The 26,850-nt window shown below is 43.1% G+C and overlaps 1 protein-coding gene across 2 annotated transcripts in view; it reads right to left on the bottom strand.

The window, feature by feature from the left end:
* The window catches only part of HAP1 (huntingtin associated protein 1), a 30,279-nt gene that overhangs the window by 3,085 nt on the left and 344 nt on the right, over nt 1-26,850 (bottom strand). For both annotated transcript variants that reach the window (XM_063300714.1, XM_063300713.1), the window contains exons 2-14: nt 18,553-18,629; nt 18,095-18,211; nt 17,059-17,159; nt 15,712-15,820; nt 13,804-13,882; nt 10,212-10,342; nt 8,629-8,703; nt 7,615-7,749; nt 6,635-6,705; nt 6,033-6,254; nt 4,723-5,021; nt 2,849-3,067; nt 1,998-2,100 (exon numbers count right to left, since the gene is read on the bottom strand). In XM_063300714.1, coding sequence (XP_063156784.1) covers nt 1,998-2,100; nt 2,849-3,067; nt 4,723-5,021; nt 6,033-6,254; nt 6,635-6,705; nt 7,615-7,749; nt 8,629-8,703; nt 10,212-10,342; nt 13,804-13,882; nt 15,712-15,820; nt 17,059-17,159; nt 18,095-18,211; nt 18,553-18,629 — 1,738 coding nt within the window. The remainder of the gene's footprint in view (nt 1-1,997; nt 2,101-2,848; nt 3,068-4,722; nt 5,022-6,032; nt 6,255-6,634; nt 6,706-7,614; nt 7,750-8,628; nt 8,704-10,211; nt 10,343-13,803; nt 13,883-15,711; nt 15,821-17,058; nt 17,160-18,094; nt 18,212-18,552; nt 18,630-26,850) is intronic.

Below are 26,850 nucleotides of genomic sequence, written 5' to 3'. Positions count from 1 at the left end.
ATACATGCACATATACACGCAGGGTGTACTAAAAATCAAGTCACGCTGACAATTTATTGTATAAATTACATTAAATGCAATGTAAATTTTCTTCTAAGCACTTTGTACTGTTTGACACACGTCCTTTGAACATTCATAAGTACAGGAACATTTTCTCTTTAAAAATATCAATTAATAAAACATATTGTGATTGGCCTAGGGGGCCTGACTTCTAGTACACCCTGTATATATTATCAGTAGGTTCCAGTTGTTTTTTGTATAAATCCTGAAAGAGGCTTTGTGTAAAGAAACACCTGAAACTTTAGAAGAAATAGAGGATCCCAGACACAGATGCGACACCATCCACTGACATAATTTTCCTCAGCAGAATGGCTCCTTGCCCCCCCGCCCCTGAATATTAAATGTGGCTCCTGGCCAACCCACCTTTGTTCTAGGAAAAGCTCTCGACAGCATTAGTTTTGTAGTTTGTTAGCTAGCTATTTCCCCATGCCCTTAGCTTTTTGAGGACAGGATCAGCTGAGGACCCAGCACTGAAGGTCAGCACCACAGAACTCATACCAGTTAGTTTGCAGAAATGCAGAGAGGTTAGCAGTGAAGTTTGCTTTGCAAAAAAAACAGCGGGTTAAAATCTTGGTTTCCCAGAGAGGCTGAATCTAGCTGCCCATCCTAACCATCAAGGCCAAGAGGAGCTAGGATTGCCAATTGCTATAGGTCAGGCTACAGTGAGATTGAGTAATATATGGTTCAGCAAACCATGGAAACCCTGCCGTTGTTTATTAATTAAATCATAATACAGTGATCTGGACACAGCAGTTGGATTTTGTTGACCTGGGCTGAGAGTTTAAGCTAGTCATGCGCAATCAGTCACAACCTTGTGGGAGAAATTCATAGATCTCCATGTAACCCAGGATTATGGGAGCTGAAGTCCAATACTTTCTAGTGGATGGCTGGGGAAAACTGACTTAAATAAATAAGTCCCTTTGTTCATCCATCTCCTTGTTCTTTTGTTATGATGAGCTGTTTAGGAGAAAGGAGACTCTCCTGCTTTGCTTATCACCCAAATCCTCATCAATCCATTATCCTTCAGCACAACGATAACCTTCTTAACATTAACCAAGCAAAGAAAAAGGCCTGGATGGAAGATCTCCAAAGTGGGGGAGGGCAGCTCTTTCAATTCCTCTGAACTAAGAACCTTGAGAGGAAACTTCACTTTGGCTTCCTCAAACTAGAGGTGGGTAGGAAGACAAGGGGAGAGGGGAGCAGCTAAAAGCCTCTGCAGAAGGACTTTAGCAAGTGCGTCAAACATTAATGTTGACTGAAGACAGGTGCCTACTCTGTTTTATTAGCCCACCGTGAATTTTAATAGGCTGCCCAGCATCTTAGACCAGGGTTCGTTGACCAAGTCTCGGCCTCAGCTCTGGCCGTCAGACAGTTAAGCAACATGCCCATGAGCATATGCAGGATGCCTTTTTAAAAATAAATATAAACTGGCTGTTTATCATGCCAACATTCTGGACAGGCTTGATCACCAGAACTCTTTTTAAGTCAACCCAAGCCCTTAGGAGTTATAACTTCCTCCTCCCAGTTCCAGCAACTTTCATTCTCTGTTTTCTGCAAGGCCCTGCTCCTCCCTCCAGCCTTCATCCAGTGGGCTTGGATTCCCTTTTCTCCAAGCCAGGGTCACTCCGGAGGAGATGAATCAAAGAGGGAAGTTCTGTTGCTGGATAGAAAGAAAAGCAAGCAAGGATTTCTTACTTCAGGGCTCCCATCAAGTGCCCAGGGCGGTACGAGTTGCCCGTATCAGGAGAAAGGCCTAAAAGTCACGATCTGACAATGAGGAAGGGGAAGGATGCAAGACAACAGGTTAAAAATCACAGGCACGCACACACACACACACACACACGCACACACACACCCTTTATACAGGGAATGGCCTTGCCATGTAGGAGAACAACAGATGGCTGGAAAGCTCAAGGGAGGGGCAATAGGATGCTTACCTGGGTGTCACCATGGTAACCTCGTTGCTAGGGTGCAAGATGCAACAGGTGGTGATGGTGAAAGTAGGCGGGGTCTGGGGCAGATTGTTAACGGAGTGAAAAACTAAACGGGACAGGAAAACAAAGGGTTAATGAGTGAGCAGAATGGAGGGGCATCATGGAGGTGGACAAACATGAAGGGGAACACTGGAGGGAAAAGCTTCTGTGAACAGCAACAGGGAATTAAACTTTATCCAATTTGTCTGCAATGATTTATGGTAAACTACCTCCTGCTGGAGGAGGTGTGGGGAACCTGTGGCCCCCCAGATTTTGCTGAATTACAACTCCTAGCATCCCTCGCTGTGGATGAGACTGGCTGAAGCTGCTGGGAATGACTCTTCTGCAAAACTAAAGCAGTGTTTCTCAACCTCAGCACCTTTAAGATGTGTGGACTTCAGCATGGCTAGCTGGGGAATTCTGGAAGTTGAAGTCCACACATCTTAAAGGTGCTGAGGTTGAGAAACACTGAACTAGAGGATTAAAGGTTTCAACTTTCTCCAGTAGAACGTCACTCCTGGATAGGAAGCCTCCTCCCACACAGTCTCCTAACACCATCTGATTCACTGCTAAGGAACACTCCCAACACACACATGGTATCTACAAACAATGCTAAGTTTGGACCTCACCAATGGGCACATACTGTAGTCTTCCAACCATCACAACTGCCAATAAACCATGATTGCTTCCCTGCAGGAAAGGTGGGTTGATGCTCGCCAACTTTCAAATCAGGATTTGCTTCCACAGGCTGAGACAAGCTGGTGTACACCATTATGCGTGGCCCGGCCCGGCCCAGCCCAGCCCAGCCCACTCACCGCTTGGCCTTTCTTTGGCTTTAGCAGGTGTTGAGGTAGCAAGGGAAGGGAAGACACCGGCATCCATGTCATCTTCTTCCAAGTCATTCAGATTGTAGACCTCCTCCAGATCAGTGTCAAGTTGCCGGAAATCTTTGGTAAGCACACCAGGCCGAGGGTCCAGGATTCCCGCCAGGTGAGGCCGGGCCAGCTGCTGCCAGTGGTGCAGGGTCACGGAGCCTAAGAGAAGGCACAGAGGTCTCCTTGAGTTTGCTGGAGCCAGTGGCAAACCCCAGCAAAAACCATTTGCAGCAGGCCTAAAAAGAAGCAGGGGGAATTCCAAGCCAAAGTTACAATGAGAAATAGAAATTCCCAGACTACGTGGATGACACAAGAAAGGCAAGAGGGAGTCCTGAAAGTTTTAAGCCCCATGCCGGACACCCAGTCCAATCCTATGTCTGCAAAGATCAGCATGCCCTGCTCCCTTCTGACATGGCCAGTCCTATTGTAGCCTGCCTTCAATGATGATAGAAATTGAAGCCTAACCAGTAAAAGCCTTACAAGGAATTTAACATAACTTAAAATAAACAGGAAACAACCGCTCCCCTCAAAGCCTGCTGTGTGTGTACAAGAAAGCAAGCACTGCTCATTTGGCCTTTCTTTTCCAAAAATATTAAGTGTGACTCTAATTGCCAAAGGTAGCCCACTCCTGGCTTCAAAGCGGAACATACAACTTTGCAGGCCGAAGGACACTGGTTCCCCCCCGACACCTGCAGCTGAACGTCTCCCAGACAACAGCTGATAGAAGGTTTCTCTCAGCCTGAGACCTGGAGAACAGCTGCCAGCCAGTACAAAAAGCCAGACCAGGTTTAAGGCAAGAAGACTGTGTGACTTCCCTCTACAGGTTGTCCTCACTTAACAATGGTAACTGGGACCGGAATTTCCATCGCTAAGTGACGCAGTCATAAAGTATGATGTCACGTGACCGCGCTGCTTAGCGATGGAAATTCTGGCACTTCTGGTTGCCATCTTTAAGCGAATCACTGCAGATCATTAAGCAAGGATGTCACGTGGTCACCATTTGCAACCTCCTGTCAGCTTCCCCACTGACTTTGCTTGCAGAAAGCCAGCAAAGAAGGTTGCAAATGGTGATCACGTGACCACAGGATGCCGCAACATCATAATCACGAGCCATGCGCCAAGATTGCGATCACATGACCGTGGGGACACTACGACCGACTGTCGTAAGTTCAAATGGTCACTGAATGAGTAGTCATTAAATGAGGACCACCTGTATATCGATCACCCTGGAACAGGGCAACAGTAGATTATGCAAACTGGCTACTGATCTTCTCTGTTTCATTGCTGCATCTGCCACCAACCTTGGGGTGTTGCCCTCTAAAATATGCACTGGATTCACCGCTAAGGATTGTGAAGCATCAGGTGCACAGAGACTGATCTTTCTGCACCCTTTAAGACTGAACCACTCTAGCGGGTCCCATAGTAACGCTGCCTCCCCCAGTGCCTTGGTATCTATTTTATTGCCAGTTCACTGAACCAGGAACGGTAGCCTTGATTTGATTTCCCAGACGTTCAATACTCAGGGCACTCTGTTTTTCTCCACTGTAAACCGGAGGCACTGTTCTTTAATATTCTTCTTCCCATCCAGATCTTGGAACAACTGGCAGGTACCCTCCTTTCTCAGTTAAGGTTTGCCCACAGAGATTCCCTTCCCTTTTGCTGATTCAGAAGATCACTCTCAGGACCGTATTGTTCTTTAGAAAAGGCCTTCTAACGATAATTAGATCAGAAAGCCAAAGGACATGTGATAAATGAACAAACCAGAGCAAGCTGTTTCTCCAAGGGGGAGTCCTGGGTTGCCCTTTCCCACTAACCTTCCAGGGGCTTAATGATTTGAAGCTTGTCAGGGAAGCAAGAGTAGGAGCCCAAGGAGGTGCCAGAACCCCCAGAGCTGCCTGAGTAGTTGGTGCCGGTAGATGTGATGCTCTCGTTGGGGGTCAGAAACCCACTGAAGTCCTCTGCCTCCCGAGCCAGGCGCCTCAGTTTGCATTCACGCTCCATTTCAAAGAATGAATGCTCAGTGCTGTGGTTTTTCTGGCGAGCAGACAAACACTGGATAGCAGCTTCCAAGACATGGTGGCCGGGTGTCCCTGATGTAGCAGCCACGCCCTGGCTAAAATAAAACAAGCCGTAAAGCTGATCTGATTCTCAAAGCACCATCATCAGCATGTTATCAGAGGGGAGAATCTTGGCTCTCTAGATGCTGCTGAACTATGCAGGTAGTTCTCAATTTACGACCGGTTGTTTAATGATGGTCCGAAGTTACAACCACCTCAGAATGGGTGTTTTACAGCCTGTAAAGCACTTCCAAGCATCGCAAAACATCACACTCCCACCATGGTCACATGATTGCATTTCGGGCACTTGGCAACCAGCTCGCATTTATGATGGTTGCAGAGTCCCTGGTCACATGACTGCATTTTGCAACATTTTTTGCCATTTTCCAGCAAAAAACACCCATTGGGGAAGCTAAATTCACTTAATGACTGTGGTGATTCACTTAACGGCCACCGTAAAAATGGTCATGAAATCGGATCCGGTCACATGATATATAACCACAACAACTGACAATGGAAATTCTGGTTCCAATTGTGGTTGCAAGTCGAGGACTACCTGAAACTCCTCGCAGCTCCAATCTGCATAGTAACAATGGGGGATTCTGGAAACTGTAGTTCAACAACTTTGGGAAGCACAGACTGACCACAATCAATCGATCAACAGACAGACAGACATAAAGAGCAGGGTTTTCCCAAAGACAGATCCCTGCCCAAGGCGCTTATTACTAAAACTGGATGGGGGAGACAGATATGGCAATAATAGATTAGAAAGAACCAGTAGAGGGACCTTGCCTTGGTTTCAGTAAGAACAAAAACAGGCCTTTTAGCATAATCCATGGCTGGTGAGCCAGAAATTGTGCCGGTTTGGCCTTTAAGCTCTAACCCAGCCTTCCTAAGAGCATGCTCTGGATATTTTGGGATGATAATCTCCAGAATTATAGTTTGAGAACTGTAGTCCCAACTCATCTGAAGACTTCCAGATGAAGGAAGGCTGGGCTAACCCAACCATAGGGTATCTCCTACAGGATTTGCAAGGCTGTGTTCCTGTAGGTCCTACTGATACTCACTGGGCATCACCCAGACGTTCAGGAGCCAGGACACTCTTTTCTTCCAGCTTAACGGGGCTATCTGAACCATAGTGGCTGTTGCGTGGTGTGCTAAAGTGACTGCAGACCACTGAAGCTGCTTTGGGAGAACCTGGGGGAAGACTCCGTGGTGTTGCCATTCCTGATTTGGCCCTTGTTGCTTGTTTCACGGCCTTTACTGTCTTAAACACCCGCCGGAAGGCCCTGGAAAACAGAGGGAAATACTGTGATCAGTAGTAGAAATCAAAGAGAAGGTTGGTCACTCTCTTTGTCAAAAGACTCAAGAGTAACATCCTTTAACTGCTGATAGGCTCTAATTGTTTCCCAGTGCTGTTTTTATAAAATCACACCCTTTACTGCCTGCAGACCCAAGAAACATTCTAAGCCCCACCTATCCGGAGCCTCAGTCAGTTCAATTCCCCAAGTTTGGTGCTCCTTCAGCTCCTCCTTCACAATGTCACCTCCTGACAATGAGCCTCCTTTACTTCTTGCTTCATCATCATGGTGCATCCCTGTGGCTATAGCCATTTTTTAAAATCCAGGCCTTTTGCCATCCTGTGAAGGCTACCTTGTACGCCACTCACTTGTATTCAGATGACCCACAGCTGTCCATCCCTTTTCTCATTGTGCCCTTGATCTCTGCAGCCAAGGAATCCTGTAACAAAAAGTAACCATGGGCAGACTTCCCTTTTGGTAGCAAAAAGTAGTAATACTCAGGAAGTTCCTGCAGGTATTTCCCCTCTTCTGTTCCTGTTGTAGAGGAGAGCTCCCCCAAGTGAGACTAGAGAGCAGAACAGTGTTGTTCTCCTAAACTCTTACCAGAGAGACACATCACCACCAGCCATAGTATGTTTGCTTGTTTAATTTTAGCATGAGTTAATCCAGTTCTGCAAACCATGGTTTATGGCGTAATATTCTGTGTCCCCAATTAACAAACATTTATCCATTAAACCATGATTGAAGAAATCATGATTCAGTGTGCTGTGGAAACTGAGTCACCGACTGCTCTCCTGGTCATTACTCAGAGATGCTGTTTCTCTAACACCTGCATCCAAAGACCAAACAAGTTCCAGCAATTGAATCTTGGACAAAATTGAACTCTTAAGTACATTCCTAGATGTGCTTCCCACCCACCCCCACATGTTCCCTCCTCTGTAAAGACTGGAGGTTACCCTTCCCTAAAAGATTGAGACATTTTTGTTTTGTTTTTGTGCCTTCAAGTCAGTGCTGACTCCTGGCAACTGCCCGGACAAGTCTCTGCAGTTTTCCTGGCAAGGTTTTTCAGAAGTAGTTTGCCACTGGCTCCTTCCCAGGGCTGAGAGAAAGTGACCGGCTCAAGGTCACCCAGCTGGCTTCATGCCTAAGGTGGGACTAGAACTCACAGTCTCCTGGTTTCTAGCCTGGTGCCTTAACCACTACACCAGACTCGCTCTCCATTATATTGAGCAGTGGGACAGAGAAAATAAACTCCTTGTCACCATCATCTGTTGCCTCTATTGCTCCATTGTTCCTCCACTCCAGAATGTCTTCTCCCACCCCACATATATGCCTTATATATCCTCACCAGGGGTAAGAAGGTGGGGGAACTGTGGTGGATGGTGCTGTTGGGCAGGCTGCGGTTGCGGAGGTTTTTAATGTCTTCCTGAGCTTCATGCAACATTGCTTCACATTCTGTGTATTTCTCCTGTAAGTCCTGGAGCTGAAATGACACCGCAGAATAGAAGAAAAAAGTCAGTAATGTCTAGTCTAAGGGGGCCAAGCCAAGCACGCAAGAGGAGACACTAACGAAAAACAAGGGTCCCCCCCACGGAGCTGTTTTAAGCGGTTTTGCAAGCCACAATCACACAGCAATTGAGAGTTGCTTGCCCGCTGAGGTTGATGTAAAGCAGGTGATTACACTTGAGTCATCATTTCCACCTGTCACCTGAGTAAACAATGATTTCCTGACATTTTTGCTATGTGATGGGCCTACACTGGAGACAACTGGGTTCAATGATTTTTTTCTGCTTGGAGGAAGCTGAAAACCAGGGTACTACATAAACAAGATATCTAACTAAGATGTCTTGGTATATTTTGTAAACTGGTACTACCAGAGTAATTTGTTTTGTGCACTTCTATGGCACTTGGATGTATATTTCTGTAGGCTCTTTCCTCCTTCTGAAGTTACCAGTCAATTTTTACCCCAATTTAAATAGGACAGATGTAACTTCTAGTGTGGCAGAAGGGGAAAAATGATATATATGCAGGGTTTACACATGTTAATTAATTTACTGTAAGTTTAATTATATGAAATTAAATCATACTTCTGTTCTGCCCCAGCTGCCTGCTTTGCCCTGGCATTGCCTATTTTTACAATGTGACCCCCAAACAACACTCAATGCCCAACTCTACTCTCTGACACTGCCCCCGCCACATCAAACGCTGCACTCTTTGTACAGAAATCCATAACAGATTCCCATAAAACCATTTGGGATAATATATAGCTCAGAGCTACTTGCTGTCCCTTCCATCCCAGGTAAATGCAGCTGCCACCTCTCCCCCCGCTTTCTCTCTCCCCTTGGCTGCTCAAGGGACACACCTCTCTGCGAAGCTGCCGTTGGTTCTCTTTGGCTGCAGTGAGCTGCTGTTGCAATTGCTCCATTTCAGAACCGTACTGGAGGAGAAAGGAAGGAGACAAAAACAATCACCAAGATTATCTCCAGCATCCTTGGCCAGGCTTATACTGCTAGGGGTATGCATTTTTTTTGGTTGAATCATTTGATATAATAAATTACTCAACCCTCCAAAAATGCATGCACACAATGGTGTTTGCAGTATAATAACTTCAAAATGCATGATTTGTTCCCAAAGCATTGATAAATTCCAGAAAATAGGCAAGGAGGCCAAGTAGAACACTTGCCTCCCTAAGAACAATCGGTCTCAAGTCCTATTAACAAACCTATTAGCCGAAAGCTTCTAAGAGATTAGTCTATTTGAAAATTGTACATCAGATATTATAAAAGCAACTTAAACTGGAAGGTATCTTTTAGTTGGCTGGGGAAAAATGGGATGGTGCCTCCAGATGTTTTTGACCACATGTTCCACAGTCCCTTGCCATTAGCCAAGCTGGCTGGGCTGATGGCGACTGAACCCCAACATTTGGCATCAGCTTGCCTAGCTCTGCTACATTAATTCATTGGGGTAAGCCAAAAGTAACGCTATTTTACTAGCCTAGTGCTATCTTAACATGTGTGTTGAATAGCTTTACTGAGGAAGAATAAAAGCTAACACAAGGAATACAAAAAGAAACATGTGAGTCTCAGAAAAGGTTCTTCCGTACACACCCACAGGGGCCTTTGCCTACTTGCTACAGATTTTTGAAGTGGAAAAAGAAAGGCAAAAAGAGCATCCTTCTTCCTTTCTAAAGAATTTACAGATTTCTCAGGACATTTCAGACTTGCTTCCTTGTCTACCTTGAGCCTGGATGTCTTCTCTGTGCTGATGGTGTTAGATCATTATCCTGAATCTAGGCTTCAGGACTGCACAGAGTAACATATGCTACGAATGTTCCACTACAACCCATAAAATTTGACCCATCTCTTCCTGAATTATCAATTATTATTAATTACATTTATATACCTCTTGACTGAATTGAACTGTTACTGACACAGTAAGACTGGAGTGGGCTAATGACTCTGGCATATACTCTGGATCCTGTCTGCTAGTGAGTGCCATCTGGCAGGACTGAGATGGAGAGCCTTCTCTGCCATGGTGCCCACCCTTTGGAATGTCATCCCTCAGGAGATCAGACTGGCCCCAACCCTACTGGCTTTCATAAAGCCTCAAAGAAACGGCTGTGTCACCACGCTTGAGGATCTGGGTGAGCAGCACAGCCTGTGCAGCGACTACGTTGAATGTTCCTGACTGTTTTTATACCTCCACTGCTGATTATGTTATACAGTTTTTATATAGTTTTTTTATGTTTATTATATGATTTTATGTTTTTATACTGTATTCTTTTTTTATTCTTATTTCTAATTGTTGTAAGCTGCCCAGAGTCTTGCATTTGAGATGGGAGGCCATATAAATTCAAATAAATCAAGGCAGGAAGGCAGGAAGGCAGGAAGGCAGGAAGCCAGCCAGCCAGCCAGCCAGCCACATTTGCTCAGTTCTTCTGCTTACCACACGGCATTTCTGCTGCAGATCTACAATCTGTGCTAGAAGCTGGCTGATCTCCTCCTGTTGCCGGATTGTATCCTCTGTCTTGCGAGCCAGCTCCTCCGAAATCACGGCAACTTCCCGGCTGGCATCAGCTAAAGGAGAGGAGATGGAATGTCATTACTTGGAATACAGAGCTGCATGGAACGCAGCTTGTGAAGGACTCAGCAACATTCTGCGTTGCACAGCAGTGGATCAACTTTTATTTTCTTCTGCCCTATATTTTATGCTCTAGCCCCACCACTCTCTCAGGCATCCAGACTGTCGGGAGAATACACAGACAGAGCTCATTTTCCCTTGCCTAATGGTTAACTCCATGCGATACGTGCATGTGATTATAACATCATTACGCTGGGAAAAAATGCTTCAAATACACAGGAGGCCATTGGCATTCATGCTGAAATTGAAACCTGTTTACTAAGCATGTAAAGTTGGCTCCAGTGTGGCCACAGTCAAATTCAGACAATGAGATTAAATTAATAATTATCTAATACAGATTCACTCTTATTTTCTACCTCTGTCACTAGGCTCCAACAACCTAAGAGATGGCTTTATACATGGACTTCACCAGATGGACAACACCGAAATCAGATTGACTACATTCTTTGCAGCCAAAGGTGGCGGACATCTGTACAGTTGGTAAAAACAAGACCTGGAGCTGACTGTAGTTCTGATCACGAACTTCTTCTTGTACAATTTAGGATCAGACTAAAGAGATTAGGGAAGACCCACAGATCAGCTAGATATGAGCTCACTAATATTCCTAAGGAATATGCAGTGGAGGTGAAGAATAGATTTAAGGGACTGGACTTAGTAGATAGGGTCCTGGAAGAACTCTGGACAGAAGTTCGCAGCATTGTTCAGGAGGCAGCAACAAAATACATCCCAAAGAAAGAGAAAACCAAGAAGGCAAAATGGCTGTCTGCTGAGACACTAGAAGTAGTCCAAGAAAGAAGGAAAGCAAAAGGCAACAGTGATAGGGGGAGATATGCCCAATTAAATGCAAAATTCCAGAGGTTAGCCAGAAGAGATAAGGAATTATTTTTAAACAAGCAATGTGCGGAAGTGGAAGAAGACAATAGAATAGGAAGGACAAGAGACCTCTTCCAGAAAATTAGAAACATCAGAGGTAAATTCCAGGCAAAAATGGGTATGATCAAAAACAAAGATGGCAAGGACCTAACAGAAGAAGAAGAGATCAAGAAAAGGTGGCAAGAATATACAGAGGACCTGTATAGGAAGGATAACAATATCGGGGATAGCTTTGATGATGTGGTTAGTGAGCTAGAACCAGACATCCTGAAGAGTGAGGTTGAATGGGCCTTAACAAGCATTGCTAATAACAAGGCAGCAGGAGACGACGGCATCCGAGCTGAACTGTTCAAAATCTTGCAAGATGATGCTGTCAAGGTAATGCATGCTATATGCCAGCAAATTTGGAAAACACAAGAATGGCCATCAGATTGGAAAAAATCAACTTATATCCCCATACCAAAAAAGGGGAACACTAAAGAATGTTCAAACTATCGAACAGTGGCACTCATTTCACATGCCAGTAAGGTAATGCTCAAGATCCTGCAAGGTAGACTTCAGCAGTTCATCGAGCGAGAATTGCCAGATGAACAAGCTGGGTTTAGAAAAGGCAGAGGAACTAGAGACCAAATTGCCAATATCCGCTGGATAATGGAAAAAGCCAGGGGGTTTCAGAAAAATATCTACTTCTGTTTTATTGACTATTCTAAAGCCTTTGACTGTGTGGACCATAACAAATTGTGGCAAGTTCTTAGCGGTATGGATACCAAGTCATCTTGTATGCCTCCTTAGCGATACCAAGTCATCTTGTATGCCTCCTGAAGAATCTGTATAACGACCAGGTAGCGACAGTAAGAACAGACCACGGAACAACAGACTGGTTTAAGATTGGGAAAGGAGTACGGCAGGGCTGTATACTCTCACCCTACCTATTCAACTTGTATGCAGAACACATCATGCGACATGCTGGGCTTGAGGAATCCAAGGCTGGAGTTAAAATCTCTGGAAGAAACATTAACAATCTCAGATATGCAGATGATACCACTTTGATGGCTGAAAGTGAAGAGGAACTGAGGAGCCTTATGATGAAGGTGAAAGAAGAAAGTGCAAAAGCTGGCTGGCAGATAAACCTCAAAAAAACCAAGATTATGGCAACCAGCTTGATTGATAACTGGCAAATAGAGGGAGAAAATGTAGAAGCAGTGAAAGACTTTGTATTCCTAGGTGCAAAGATTACTGCAGATGCTGACTGCAGTCAGGAAATCAGAAGATGCTTAATCCTTGGGAGAAGAGCAATGACAAATCTCAATAAAATAGTTAAGAGCAGAGACATCACACTGACAACAAAGGCCCGCATAGTTAAAGCAATGGTGTTCCCTGTAGTAACATATGGCTGCAAGAGCTGGACCATAAGGAAGGCTGAGAGAAGGAAGATCGATGCTTTGGAACTGTGGTGTTGGAGGAAAATTCTGAGAGTGCCTTGGACTGCAAGAAGATCAAACCAGTCCATCCTCCAGGAAATAAAGCCAGACTGCTCACTTGAGGGAATGATATTAAAGGCAAAACTGAAATACTTCGACCACATAATGAGAAGACAGGACACCCTGGAGAAGATGCTGATGCTAGGGAGAGTGGAAGGCAAAAGGAAGAGGGGCTGACCAAGGGCAAGATGGATGGATGATATTCTAGAGGTGACGGACCCGTCCCTGGGGGAGCTGGGGGTGTTGACAACCGACAGGAAGCTCTGGCATGGGCTGGTCCATGAAGTCACGAAGAGTCGGAAGCGACTAAACGAATAAACAACAACGTCACTAGGCATGAGCTATCGTTGTATCTATGCCTACTGGTAAAAGATGCCCTCAAGTTGAAATTAAATCTGGGTGACTACATGGATACAACAATGCATTTTCTTGGCTATAAAAGAGAAGTGGATTTTCACTGCCTTGTTCCAAGATGCCTTTTAGCTTCTTAGTCTAGGATACAGCTCTGCTATTTCCTGGAAGCTTCCCATTCAAATCTTAATTGGGACCTAGGCCCAACCCTGCTTAGTTTCTGAGTCCAGCAAGATCAGTTAGGTACGACCACCTGCTGAGACATGTATGTTTGTGCTGGCACATATATATCAGTAGAGAGATACAGTAATAGATTATTTTCCTGTTATTGACATCAGACATGGAAGAAACTGTTCATGGCTTGGCCTATGCCAACTTTCCCCAGCCCAATTCCCTCCAAACATATTGGATTAATACAATCAATATCCCTTCTTAGCAAGGCAGCCACAGGCCAACAGGATGGGAAAGTATAGTAGAATTAATCAGTTGGGAGCATTTGAAAGTGAAATGAAATCACCTTCGTTTCAAAGCACTGCTGAGTCTCAGGAGACAGGGAGAACATAAAGTCAGCTACAATCAGTCTTGTCTTCTACTGTAGCCTTTCTACCAGAACTTGAAGCACTTTAAAGCTGTTGAGAGATTGTCCCCATCTTTCCCAACATCACCCTTTCCCTCTCCAGAAAAAAACCTACAAAATTGCTCCACACAGTCGAGCATCAGCTTCTGCTCCTGTTCCTCATATTGATATGTTTCTGTGGCAATGCTGGTAGCCTGAGGTAGAAAGACAAGGATTTACCATTTGAGACTATTGGAACAATATCTGGGGAAAATCCAATCCAATCCAATCCAATCCAACCCAATCCAACCCAGCCCAACCCCTTTATTACAGCCATAAGGCCAGAAAACAGTGATTTAAAACCTAAAAAGCAAGCAAATATATACATATACGTCTATTCACATGTAGTAAATATAAGATATATAACGAAGAATAAGAATGAAATATAAAAGTACAGGGATAAAAGTACAATAATGTTAGAATAATATAACCTAACATAAAATACAAGTAAAGAAATGAGAATTAGAATCTTCAACTACATGTAAGAAGAACAGCAGAGAGGTGAAAACAGGGCAACCTGGGAGGAGATACTGGGGTTCTTATCAGATAAGAGGAGCGACAAATAGAATTTGTGCCCTCTGCCTGGAAATGTCTTCAGGACGGGGTAGATGAGAGTCATCCTTGAGTCCTCGTAAAGGTGACAACAGAGGACCATGTGGCTCAGCCACATCCCCACATGGACATAGGGCTGGTGCACTGGAACATTCTTATAGTTCCAGTAAAAGAGAACTGGTGATGTTACCTCGTTGGGTAATGAAATGTCTGCAAGCAAACAACCAAGCTCAGAGAGCAGCCAGGACTCCACATATTCTTGCAGTGTCTGAAGAGGACTACTGAGTGCAGTGCGTCTAGCTTGCCTAAGGTAAAAGCCCTACAAAATTTTGATACTGTCTCTCTCTGTCCATCCGTTCAGTTGTGTCTGACTCTCGGTCACTTTGTGGATCAATGTTCTCCATGCCTTTCTATCTCCTGCAGCTTCATTTAGTTCCATCAAAGTCATTCCAGTGTCCCTTCTGATGGTGTCAAGCCGTGAGTCTTAGGGTGGCCCCTTCTTCTTTCACCACTGACCAATCCCAGCATAATTGTCTTTTCGAGTGAGGTGGCTCGCATAACACGACCAAAGTATGACAGTTTTTGTTTGGTGATCTTGGATATTTTTGGTTTGACACTGTCTAGGACTTCCTTGTTGGCAATCTTTGCTGTCCATGAGATGCGTAGTAGTCATCTCCAGCACCACAATTCGAATGCATCTATCTTTCTCCTATCTGCCTTCCTCAAAGTCCAAGTTTCACAATTTGATACTGTAATATTTTAATACCATAATACTGTAATATTGATAATGTAATAATTTGATACTGTAATGGATGATAAATAGGAGGCTGGTGCAAATTCTTTTGGAAGAATCCCCCAAATTATAGGACTAGACACTAGGCTTAGATTAGATTGAAGGTCCGTGTCCCAGATTTGGGGAAAATGTGAAGACTTAGTGGCACTGCATATGTAATTAGAATGTACAAGACTGAATTTTCCAGAAATCTGCATCTAGGAAGAGAATTCTAGTGAACTGAAAGCTTGCACACTTTTCAGTGGCATTTTGGTTGGGTCTAATAAAAGTATCTGTAGATTCCAAGCCATCAAAAACTTTGCAATTTGGTTTTACGCTGCTGCTGCTGCTGCTGCTGGGATCCAGCCATATGGAAGCAAATCTAATTTATTATCAACATACAAGTCAGTTTCTTTTACGTAAGAGAACTATAATAGCTATTTAAAAAGCTACACTAGAAGGAAACTGGCCGCCTTATAGTATGTAGCAAATGCCTGATCCTGCATGATAGAACACCTGGCTCCCAAGAATAATCCTGTTAACTCTGTTTGCAACCCAATCATTTTTCTTCATGCAACGGGGCTACGTCTAGACCCACATCCCTACGCATGATGATCATACACACATACATGCACACAATATAAGGCAGCTGAGTCTCACTTCAGTACGCAGTTTCTGGTTCTCCTCTTCCAGCCCTTTAAGCTTCTGCTGGAGTACATCATACTGGAAACACTGCTGCAAAGAAAGGGCAGATTCATTCCTTCGTAACCTATTGGAGAAAAGGTGAACAATAAGCAGAGTAGATGGAGCCATAGCAGTCACAGAGCTTTGCATGTGGTAAGTCCAAGGTTCAGTCACCAGCATCTCTTCATAGGGCTAGAAAGCCACCTGCCCAAAAGGCTGGAGAGCCATTGCTAGTCAGGGACTAGCTCATACAGGGTTTGTTTTAAAGATGGTTTATTAAATAAGCCACAGTAGCTTGAGTCACAGGTGAATCATGGATTTATAGCATAATGTTTGGGTTCATAGACCATGACGAATAAATCACATTATGGCTGAGCGAGAAGATGACAGTGTTGACAACCATCTGTCTCAGATGGTTAGAATGGTGGCTTAATCCATTGCAGTAACCTGCTTAATCCCCAGACAGGGAGAGAGAAAATGGGGGTGGAGGTGGGAAGAGATGCTTGGACAATTCTTCCCCACCCACCTGCTTAAATCACCATGCAAAACGTATGTTTACATTTAAATTCTGACACTTGGTTGCAACTGCGCAATATTTAATTTCAGTTGCAATTAACTGAAACCAGGAAACCTCACAACCCAATCAGTTCTCGGGGGGAGGGAGAAGAGTATGTGATAGAACAACTCTCTTCATTTGCAGCCAGCTAGCAGGGAATGATTGGTGCTGAAGTCAACACACACCTGAAGAGAACAAGGTTGGTGAAATCTGCCTTGTGCATTGTGAAACCCTCAAAGCATTCCAATTATACAGGTTCCTAGTATTAAGGCAAGCAGACATGTTCACAACTGTCAGCAACCAAGTTGCTGCTTTTGCTCTGCTGCCATTTAAATTTAGAAATACTTCTTAAGTTCTTACTTGCAGCTTTGGCTTTATCTTGCTATAACCTTTTTACATCTAATACTATTTTTATTACTTTACAATTTTACAGTTATTTTATTGTATTTTATGGTACATTACACATTATGAACTATGGTTACAACAATAAACTTATTATTAAGGCAAACATTTTTATTCCCTTTGATGCGGCATCTCTCCCCCTTCACTGCCCCACCATGTTGGCTACATGCAGGAAAAACACCACTCACTTTAAGTTTTAAATATCACATTTAATCAAAATCTGATTATTTTATACATAAAAAGTATGATATCCTAAACGAACTGGAGAGCTTCTATATATCCCATCCCCTCTCTCCCACCCTTGTGCTGGGGGGGGTTGGGGGGTGAAGGGAGGGGGTGTCCTATCCCCCTGCCTAAATACTCACGGGGTAGAAATGATGGAAGTTGGCTCACTGTCTTCAGTGCTATTGGTAAACAGATGGAGAAGATCATCCCGCATTGATACTTCATGTCTCAGCTGAGCTATCTTGGGAGGGAGAAGCAGCAAAAAGCTCAGATAAGTATTTTATTTACTCAACCACAGGGAAAAGTATACTGCAGCGCACTTAGGAAGGCATATATCGTACTGCTCCTGAACATGGCATACATTTACTTGTTGGTCAGATCTACAGTATATTCCACCTTCTGTTCAGGAACACAAGCTGATATGCACAGCCCTCCCTCTTCTCATTTTTCCCACAACACCATCCCGGCAAGGCAGGTTGGACTGAGAGGGAGTGACTGGCCTAAACTCACCCTAGGAACTTCACAGTGCTGATCCAAGACCTAAAGCTCCACACCATATAACCCTGCCTCCCCCAAAGTGGTGCACCTCAGATGTGCTGGATCTCCAATTCCCAGAATTTCTAGCCAGCACACTGAGCAAGCAACAGGCTGGAAACGGCTGGTTTTGAATACTGGACCAGGAACTTGAAGACCCAAATTCAGATCCTCACTGACTGTGAAGCCAGCCATGGGACTTTAGCCAGCTGCTTTCTCACCTTAAACTATTCACAAGCTATTGTAAAAATAATTGGAGACAGGGTGAGAATTCAGTAGGCTGCCCAGAACTCTAGGAGAAACAGTGGAATGAGGTATAAACCACAAGAATGAAGCCTATAAAACCTCATCCAGGGTTTCTCAACCTTGGCAACTTTAAGATGTGTGGACTTCAGCTGGCTGGGGAATTCTGGGAATTGAAGTCCACACATCTTAAAGTTGCCACGGTTGAGAAACCCTGCCTTAAACTATCATTCAACTACACTGGTCATCCGAGAATCTGAGCCAGCCTCAAATAACCCCTGACTTGGCTCTCCAAATGCCTCTTTTTTGAAAAAGAATTCAGCGTCTACCATTCCCTGATCCTTATTTGTTTCTTCCGTGGTCAACATTCTGCACATGCAGAAAAGACTTCTTCCTTACCTCCTCTTTTGCTAATTCTAGCTGTTCCTCCAAGAGTTCATTGCGTTCAGACAAACTCCGATTTTGCTTGAGCAACGACTGTCCAATGCGAGCTGCTAACTCCAGATCATGTTCCTTCTGTGAGGACCAGAAAGACAGGGGAGCAGAGATTCATGTGACAAGCTTCCATCTCATCACACATGCTACCTGCTTTGGTTTCTACCATCATCACCATCTCAGCAACTTTGCATCCTTCAGTGCTCACCACTCCTAAATTGGTTTCTTCTCCTCTTTGTGTCTTCCACATCCACCCTAAACCAAGACCCTCCTTGTGGAGTTTTTCCTGCCCATTCCGTAACCAACAGTCACAATGATCAGCTGTTGGGAAAGCCCCAAACGGCCTTGAGCTTGGTGCCACCTATAGCTTGCTGCACAATGTTTTGACTCGAGATTCTGAAAGAACAATTGGTGAAAGATACCTCTTCCAGCAGGGTGGTGACCGCATCTATGTCATGGTATGTCTTGGTGATCCTGCCAACTCGCTCAGAGCAAAGTACTAAGGAAAAACAGAGAGAGAGAGATTGAACATGGCACACATCAGAGACGCAGGCACTTTGGAATGTAGACTGAGAGCCAGCTGTACATGTTTCACATCATGGCTTGAGCATTCAGAAATGGATGCCATGGTGAGCACGGGCAGCCACAGAAGTCCCATTGATTTAGAAGGGAAACTGGGGAGCTTGCTCTGTAGATTCCTCTTGTCCCCCCCAATGCTATTTCAGCTTACCTTTGCTTGGTGAGGAAGGGGTGATGGGAGGTGGCACCTTCTAAACAACCACTGGGCTACAGCCACAGACCATTTTTATTTTCTATGATTCTTTACATTTTGGCTTTAAGAAATGCTGGAAGGTGGTACTCAGTTTCACAGCATGCAAGCTTCCTATTTTATTTTTAATAATTTTTTAAAAAACCAGATGGGGCAGGGAGCCTGGCAGGTATCCAAGGAGATGCCCACAGGATCCGATGTATGAAATTCAATAACTTTTGAAAAGGTTTGTAAATATTCCATTGATCTGAAGCAAATTGCAAACTGCATAATGTACACATAATAAGAACATTTGCATTCATCTGCATTGCATACAGTAAATTAATCGGCTGGGATTTCAACAGGCAATTAGCATATTTTATATCTATATCATAATAGGTAATATTTGTTTAAAAAAAACTAAAGAAAACAGAAAAATAGAGATACATAGAATGCTAAGTTCAATGCCCACTGCAGCTCTTTTTTTCTTCTTCAACTGTCATCTGCAAAACCAAAGTGTTCCACAAGAAACTAAGGGGAAAAAATCACTGCCAATTTTCTATCACTAGAGCTTTGCCTCTTGACCAATTTTAACTAACAGGTACCAAGTTCTGAAAAAGTGTGAAAAAGTCTGGTTTAGCTCTGTGGTTTCATGGAACACTAATACACTGGGTCGATTCAGACATCACGTTAAGTCCTAATATGGTTTGTTGGTCTCACTCACTTTGCTGCGTGAGCCCAGCCGCTGTAATTTGTAACCTTGGGTTATGGCTTAGTGTGTTATGTTAACATAGCCAACCGTGCTTCACTGAAAAAATACAGTGGGTACAATGCTGAATCCACAATGACCCCCACTAAATTGATTTGAACCTAGATTTTCCAGATGAGAAATTTTAAGGGCTTTTACATCACTTGTAAAATTGTGTTTGCATCTCTGCAGTGCCACTACGTAGAATGCTAATTCAGTTCAGCCATTAGTACTTGGCATCCAGTATTAACAATATTTTAACAGCTTAAGAAAATATTCCAAGATGTTTCTAGTGCCAGGTTAAAAAAAAAGTTTACTGTGGGAGTGACTGAATTTAATTAATTTAATTAATTGATTAAATTTCATTCCTAGCAAAGATAAATTTTGCTTTATTCTGCTGAGCATGCATATCATCCTGAGCAAAAGACACCTTGCCTCAAGCTGGAAAAGAAAGAATGGAGAAACACAATCAGAGTAAGACAGGTTTGAGAAAGACATTTGGGGGTGCCACAGAAAGCTACGCCATGCCATCATCCTTGTCCCATTTATCCTCCAAGGACAGCTGTCAGGGTCAATTAAATGTTCATAATTTATCTCCCCCCACCCCAGCAGGGTGTCCAAAGCTCCTTAACTCAGGAACAGATCTGGCTCTTTGTAGGGGAAAACAAGGTAATTTAATGAGGTGTAGGCACAATTCAGCCAACATTTCAACATTATCAAAGGCAACAGGTACCACCCTGATGGTTTCTAAAATGCTGAAGGAGTCTTGCACCCATATCACAACTTTCCAAATTCAACCCAATAATATTTAATAATACTTTCCCAGCAATAACTGGAAATGTCATGGATTGAACATAAGCAACAATCTACTTTTTGGTTTACTTTAGCTTTTTTTTTTTTAACAATAAGCAACAACCACTGCCACCAGACTAGGCTGTAAATGTTTGTCTAATTCTCTAATTTGCTCAAGCAGAATTTGCTAAGACTGTTGTGCAGCCTTTTTACCCTTTCAAGTGCTCCATTGGGATTCTGAAAAAAATAAAATAATCTGAAACCTCTTTTCAGTTTTTACACAACACACTACAAGCCAGGGAATTATCACAGAGTCAAGGCTCATGGGATTTAGCTATTTAGCTAACACCCTAAATAAGATCTCCCTCCCCTTGGCAAAGCTAGGGCTGGTTAATGGATTAGCAAGGATTGCGTATTACCTGCAGACCTAAATCTGCCTCCTAAAGGTAAATAAGCCCATTATAGACCAGCACTGGCATACAGAAGACATGGCCTTACCAGAACTCAATTTCCCCATATAGCCTAAATCAGCATCTCTCAACCTTGGCAGCTTTAAGATGGGTGGATGTCAACTTCCAGAATTTTCCAGCCAGCAAAGCTGGCTGGGGAATTCTGGGAGTTGAAGTCCACCCATCTTAAAGCTGCCAAGGTTGAGAAACAATGGTCTGAACTGCTAGAGTCAGCTTGTGGAGACTCCCTTCCCCGTAAGGATTGCATGGAGGGTGGGCTGAGGAGCAGACCTTACTCATTATAGCTCCCCTGCTCTGAAATCCATTCCCTCCTGGAGGCAATTTCTGTCCTTTCTCTCCTTGCATTCTGCAAGGCAGTTAAAACTGTAGTATTCCAATGTTCATTCAGCTCAGTTGCAGTCATTCATCCTGGATGGTATTGCACTGTTGTTCTTATTATTGCTTCCATTTTGCTTTGCTGTTCACTGCCAGGATGCTTAATTGATAGGGGCATCTTACAAAGATGGCAAAATAAAAATTTATCACTACATATCTGATGAGCAGTAAGTGGATTAATAGGGTATCTATGATGATATTAAATCTCATTACACTATGCTGTTCCTGGAGCTGGATGATGCATAATGCACCACCAAGTCACAGCAAAGTGGTTATGATTCCGAGTCCTAGAGGCCAAGGGAACATCCTGTCCTATTCCATCCACTTGCTATTCTAACAAGCCAGCTAATCCTTCCTCCCTTTCTGCTTGTGTACTGATTGGCACAACCCTGCTCTACAGAGGCACCATGACAGTCCTCCAGCTTGCATGTCTATGGACCTCCCCCTCGCTCCATAGGGGATCTATATGGCATGTCAGCATCCAACTGAACCATAATTGGAAATAATTGGAGCATGAATGTTTTCCAGCAGAGCATGGATAAACAAAGCAGCTATGCAAGTTTTAGAGGCCTTCTTTGCCTGACTATTCCATGCATAGCATCTGTCCAACATGGACAGATCCCTCCTATCATCCTCTTTGTCTCTGCCCCAGAAGTTCAGAAAGAGGGTGGCAGTTCAATCTTTTCTAATTCAGACAAAGCCAACAAGTTCTGTCTGGAAATAAAAATAAGGGGTGGGTGGAGGGGAAATTGCTGGATTGAGATAGAAACATTAGTTTAAACAATGTCTTGCAGGTTAACAACTCTACTTTTTAGGGAATGTTATCGTACTTAGTCTCAGTAACTGAGACTAAGAATGAATAAATACTATGGACAAGAATTGCACTGAATTCAGTGAAAATGCTACAGCAAAAGCCTATAGAAACAGATTACAAATATTTTATTTATTTACCAGATTTCTCTGCCGCCCATCTCGTACCCAATGACTCTGGGTGGCTTACAGATAATAAAATAACGATCAGTAAAAACAGTACAATATGAAATTAATACAATATAAATATATATAAATAGCAATATAAAAATACCAAATATAAAATGTAAAATTCAAGATGGTAATAGTTTTGTACTTGGCACGATCACAGTACCTGTCACAGTATATTAAATATGCTTTTAGTTCCTTAGTTTCCTGCTCCCATCCTCATGGAAGAAGATAGTTTGCACGCTGTAACTATATGCTGCTCCCTTTACATAATTCCAGATCATGTTCTCTCATTAACAAGATAAGCAGATAATTTATTATGGCCTTCCTCAATCTGGACACTTCCAAAATGTGTGAGTCTTCCCAGAATTCCCCAGCTAGCTTGTATATTGCTGAGAATTCTGGGAGTAGAAGTCCACAGGATACCCAAGCTATGGGAAGGCTGATTTACTATATGCCAGCCTTCCCCAACCAAATGCCCTTCAAGTTGGAAACTCTCAGAATTCCCATCTCACTACATCCCAAGAGCACCAGGTTGGGGAAAGGTGCTATATATCATCCTCAGGATTCTCAGCTGTTATATGGGAATAAAAGAGGTATGACCTCACAAGGCTCTTGAAAGAAGTAGCTACTTAAAAGACATTCAAACACTTGCCATTCTTTAAAATGCCACTTAGAGAGGTAATTAGACTAGACAATGATGCCTTTCCAGCTCTGGGAGAAATGTAGATTTAGTGAAAACCTTAAGTCTGTAAAATGAACCCATGTCTCAGGACAGAATTAAGCATATGTAATTCCTCTTCAAGATTACACCAAAAAAGCCACAACCAAATTCCATTTCACACAAACCATATAACATTCAGTAGATGCAATGGTATGTGGGAATGACCCTGGGAGACAGGAGTAGGAGCAGTAGACTAGGCAACGGTCAGATATGAGGCAGCTGAGCGCTCAGAAGGAATGGGGGTGTGGCAATCATCTCAGAAGGGACCCTCCCTATTTTCTTGGACTGTAAAGGCGAGGGGGGAGAGATGTACTTTCAGACTTGCAAGGTTCTGTTAATGTAGCCTTACAATAAAGATAGAGCTAGTAGTTCTGGGTGTGCTTCTTGCCTGGACTACCTTGCAAGGCTGACAATAGACCCCAAGATGATAGGACAAACCAAACCAAACCAAAAAATCTTTAGCTCAAATTCACAGTGACCTGGGAGAAAACCTCTGTGCCCCTGTATATGACAGTAGTAGAGTGGGGCTATTGAATCTTTCTCAAAGGAATTTAATTTCCATCACAACAATGCATGGATAGTTTATCAATACTTTAGAAGGGTGGACTTTTAAAATGGTTTAGAGTACATTCACTGCAAATGAGACAAGGGGCATCTGTCACAAAGTAAAACAGGGGTGGTGATATACTATTGCTAATCACTTTTTATAGTCAATCAATCCAATGCTTAGCCTATTAAGCAGCATCAGGTTTCTCAAATACAAAAGTCTGGACCAAGAGAAGAAAAGCTACAGGAGATGGAACCCATGGGATGCTGATTTAAGGTTTGGTGGATGTTCCAGATCAGCTTTTTGAATCCAGTGTCCTCCAGATGTGCTGATCTAAAATTCCTATCACCTCCAGTCAGTGAGGCCATATGCCAGGTTACCAACAGATGATCTACAGGTGTGACCTTATTAGGCATCCCCATGAAAAGAAAATTTTTAGATCAGTAGTGGTATTTTTTACTGCAGATGCTGACTGCAGTCAGGAAATCAAAAGACACTTAATCCTTGGGAGAAGAGCAATGACAAATCTCAATAAAATAGTTAAGAGCAGAGACATCACACTGACAACAAAGGCCCACATAGTTAAAGCAATGGTGTTCCCCGTAGTAACATATGGATGCGAGAGCTGGACCATAAGGAAGGCTGAGCGAAAGAAGATCGATGCTTTTGAACTGTGGTGTTGGAGGAAAATTCTGAGAGTGCCTTGGACTGCAAGAAGATCCAACCAGTCCATCCTCCAGGAAATAAAGCCAGACTGCTCACTTGAGGGAATGATATTAAAGGCAAAACTGAAATACTTTGGCCACATAATGAGAAGACAGGACACCCTGGAGAAGATGCTGATGCTAGGGAGAGTGGAGGGCAAAAGGAAGAGGGGCCGACCAAGGGCAAGGTGGATGGATGATATTCTAGAGGTGACGGACTCGTCCCTGGGGGAGCTGGGGGTGTTGACGACCGACAGGAAGCTCTGGTGTGGGCTGGTCCATGAAGTTACAAAGAGTCGGAAGCGACTAAACAACAAAAGTGGTATTTTTGCCTTCTACTTTTCTACAGAAATAGCTATGACAGTTCCCCACAAACAAACAAAGCAACCAATTTTAAAGCCATTCCTATAACCTATGATTATGCTCAGATAATAAAAGTATTCAATTATAACCCTGAGATAATAGTTTAATAAAAAAAATAAGATGGCTGTACAGATTTCCTGCCTTGATGGTAAAAGAACATTGCAGTAACCTGCTTAACAAGAAAATAATTTGAGAGAAGCAAGTAGGAGCTTGTGATCAGCAGCTATGTTTTTAAAAACACGTTTCCCTCTTTTACTCCAGAGGTGATTACTAATATAGGCAAATGGAAGGAAAAGATTGCTAGAAGATAGTATCATCTCTGGATTTATTTGTAAGGCTGTTCCACCTGCTCAGTAGGCTATAATCTATCAGATTATCCTCAGGTTCCACAGCTAAATCAATGGAGCTTTGTCCCACATATGAACAGACGACGAGTTCATGGGCTGCACAATGGTTAGGAAGTCAGCCTTCTTTCAGAGTATTTCTTAAAATGGAAAGGCTATACTACACTTTCTTAAAGGATCACAGAACATACAGTGAAAATGCAGGTCTGCAGAAGCATGCTCAGCAATCAGAGGCCAAAATATCATCATGCACTGAATGTATCAATGAACCATTTCAAGTGGACGTTCATAAGAACTTTTACTTGCATTGTCTGTTTTCATTAAAGAAGCAAACAAATATCTAGGTGCAAGTAATACTATGGCAAGTAATCAAAAGTTTAATGTGTGGATTTATTCCTATGAACTAAAAGCTTCATATAGCACAGCAAAAACAAAACACAGACACAAACACTGTTTTTCTGTACACTTAACAGAAAAACTGCAGACAGCCAATTTGTATAATGCACATTTTTTTACTCATTCCAAACACACCATTGGGGTCACACATAGATCTGCAAAGTTTAAAATGGCCCAGGTTGGAAGAAAATCATTCACATTTTTTAAAAAATGAAAAATGTGCTTCATCTTTGATTGCCCTAAATTTAAAGGGATAACATTCTTATAAGACTTGCCCCTGCACATTTCAACTATTTCTGTGTTTCCATCCCCTCTCAATATGAAAAATGACATTAAACCCTCTCTCCCTTTTTAGAAGCAAGGTTATCTGTCTAGGAGAATCCCTCCAATAATTGCCAAGAAGGTTTAAGATTTTGCATTTACTGCTCCCTTTCTCTAAAATCTTTTCACAATCAAATATCAGAACTTGCCCTGTTACTCTGTGTAGCACTTGCTGGCAATAGCATAAAAAGGAAGTCTTCCTCACACACATGCCTATGAAGCTAATTTTTAAAGAAGATGCTTGGATTTATTTCTAAGGATTACTATTTCCTGCTTTATTTTGATAGGTTAAAAAAATCAAGGTTTGGAGACATGACTTTGATAGAGTTTGAATGCAACAGTCAAGAGGTAGGAATCTGAGATTTCTCTCTTCCCTGTGCCTGTCTAAATAGGACCCATGAGATTCTGATAAGACAGCTTAAGAATGGATGGAAAGAAACAATAACAAACAGCGCTTTCCAAATTGGCACCTTCTCAAGGTCTTGTACTACAATTCCCATTATCTCCAACCAATCCTGTGCAGGCTTGGTTAAAACAACAGAGTAGGCAGCTACTTTTTCCACCCAAGTAAGTTGTACTTTACTTAATCACACCCTTGGCAAACAGAAATAAAATATTACAGCCTTGAAAGCAAACTGATGGGGAAAGCACCAATCTGCAGATCTATACAAACTGGGCAATCATCAAAGCTATAAGGGCAAATCCAGAGAGAAACAAAATGGCAATCTTCTATAGAGCAAGGCAGGCAGGCTCACCAGGATGTTGTTCTGCAAGTGGGTTACAAAGAGTTTACCCCAGACACACACTTGCCTCTTTTTCTGGACCACTCGTAGCACTTCACCAGCAGGTCTAGACTGGCCTTTCCCAAACTGGAGCCTTTCAAATACTCTGGACTACAAGATTAGACACAGTGCTGGCTGGGGATGATGGGAATTATAGTCTGATACACCTGGATGATAACTTTGCTGAAAGTCGAGTTTCTAAAGTAGTTTTTTTTTTCAAATTTGGCAAGTTTAAGAGGGGTGAATGTCAACTCCCAGAATTCCTCAGTCAGCATGCTGGCTGGGGAATTCTGGGAATTGAAGTCCACACACCTTAAAGCTTCCAAGGCTGAGAAACACCAGTCTAGACCCACCTTCCAAGTACTGCACTTCTGTCAAGAGATACAGCTGAGAAAGATAAAAGGGAGCAGGATAGCACAGCAGCTTTT

Source organism: Candoia aspera, chromosome 4 (assembly GCF_035149785.1).
Source record: "Candoia aspera isolate rCanAsp1 chromosome 4, rCanAsp1.hap2, whole genome shotgun sequence".
Classification (NCBI taxonomy): Eukaryota; Metazoa; Chordata; class Lepidosauria; order Squamata; family Boidae; genus Candoia; species Candoia aspera.
Note: the sequence above shows the minus strand (reverse complement) of the source record. Positions and strands in the feature narration are given on the sequence as shown.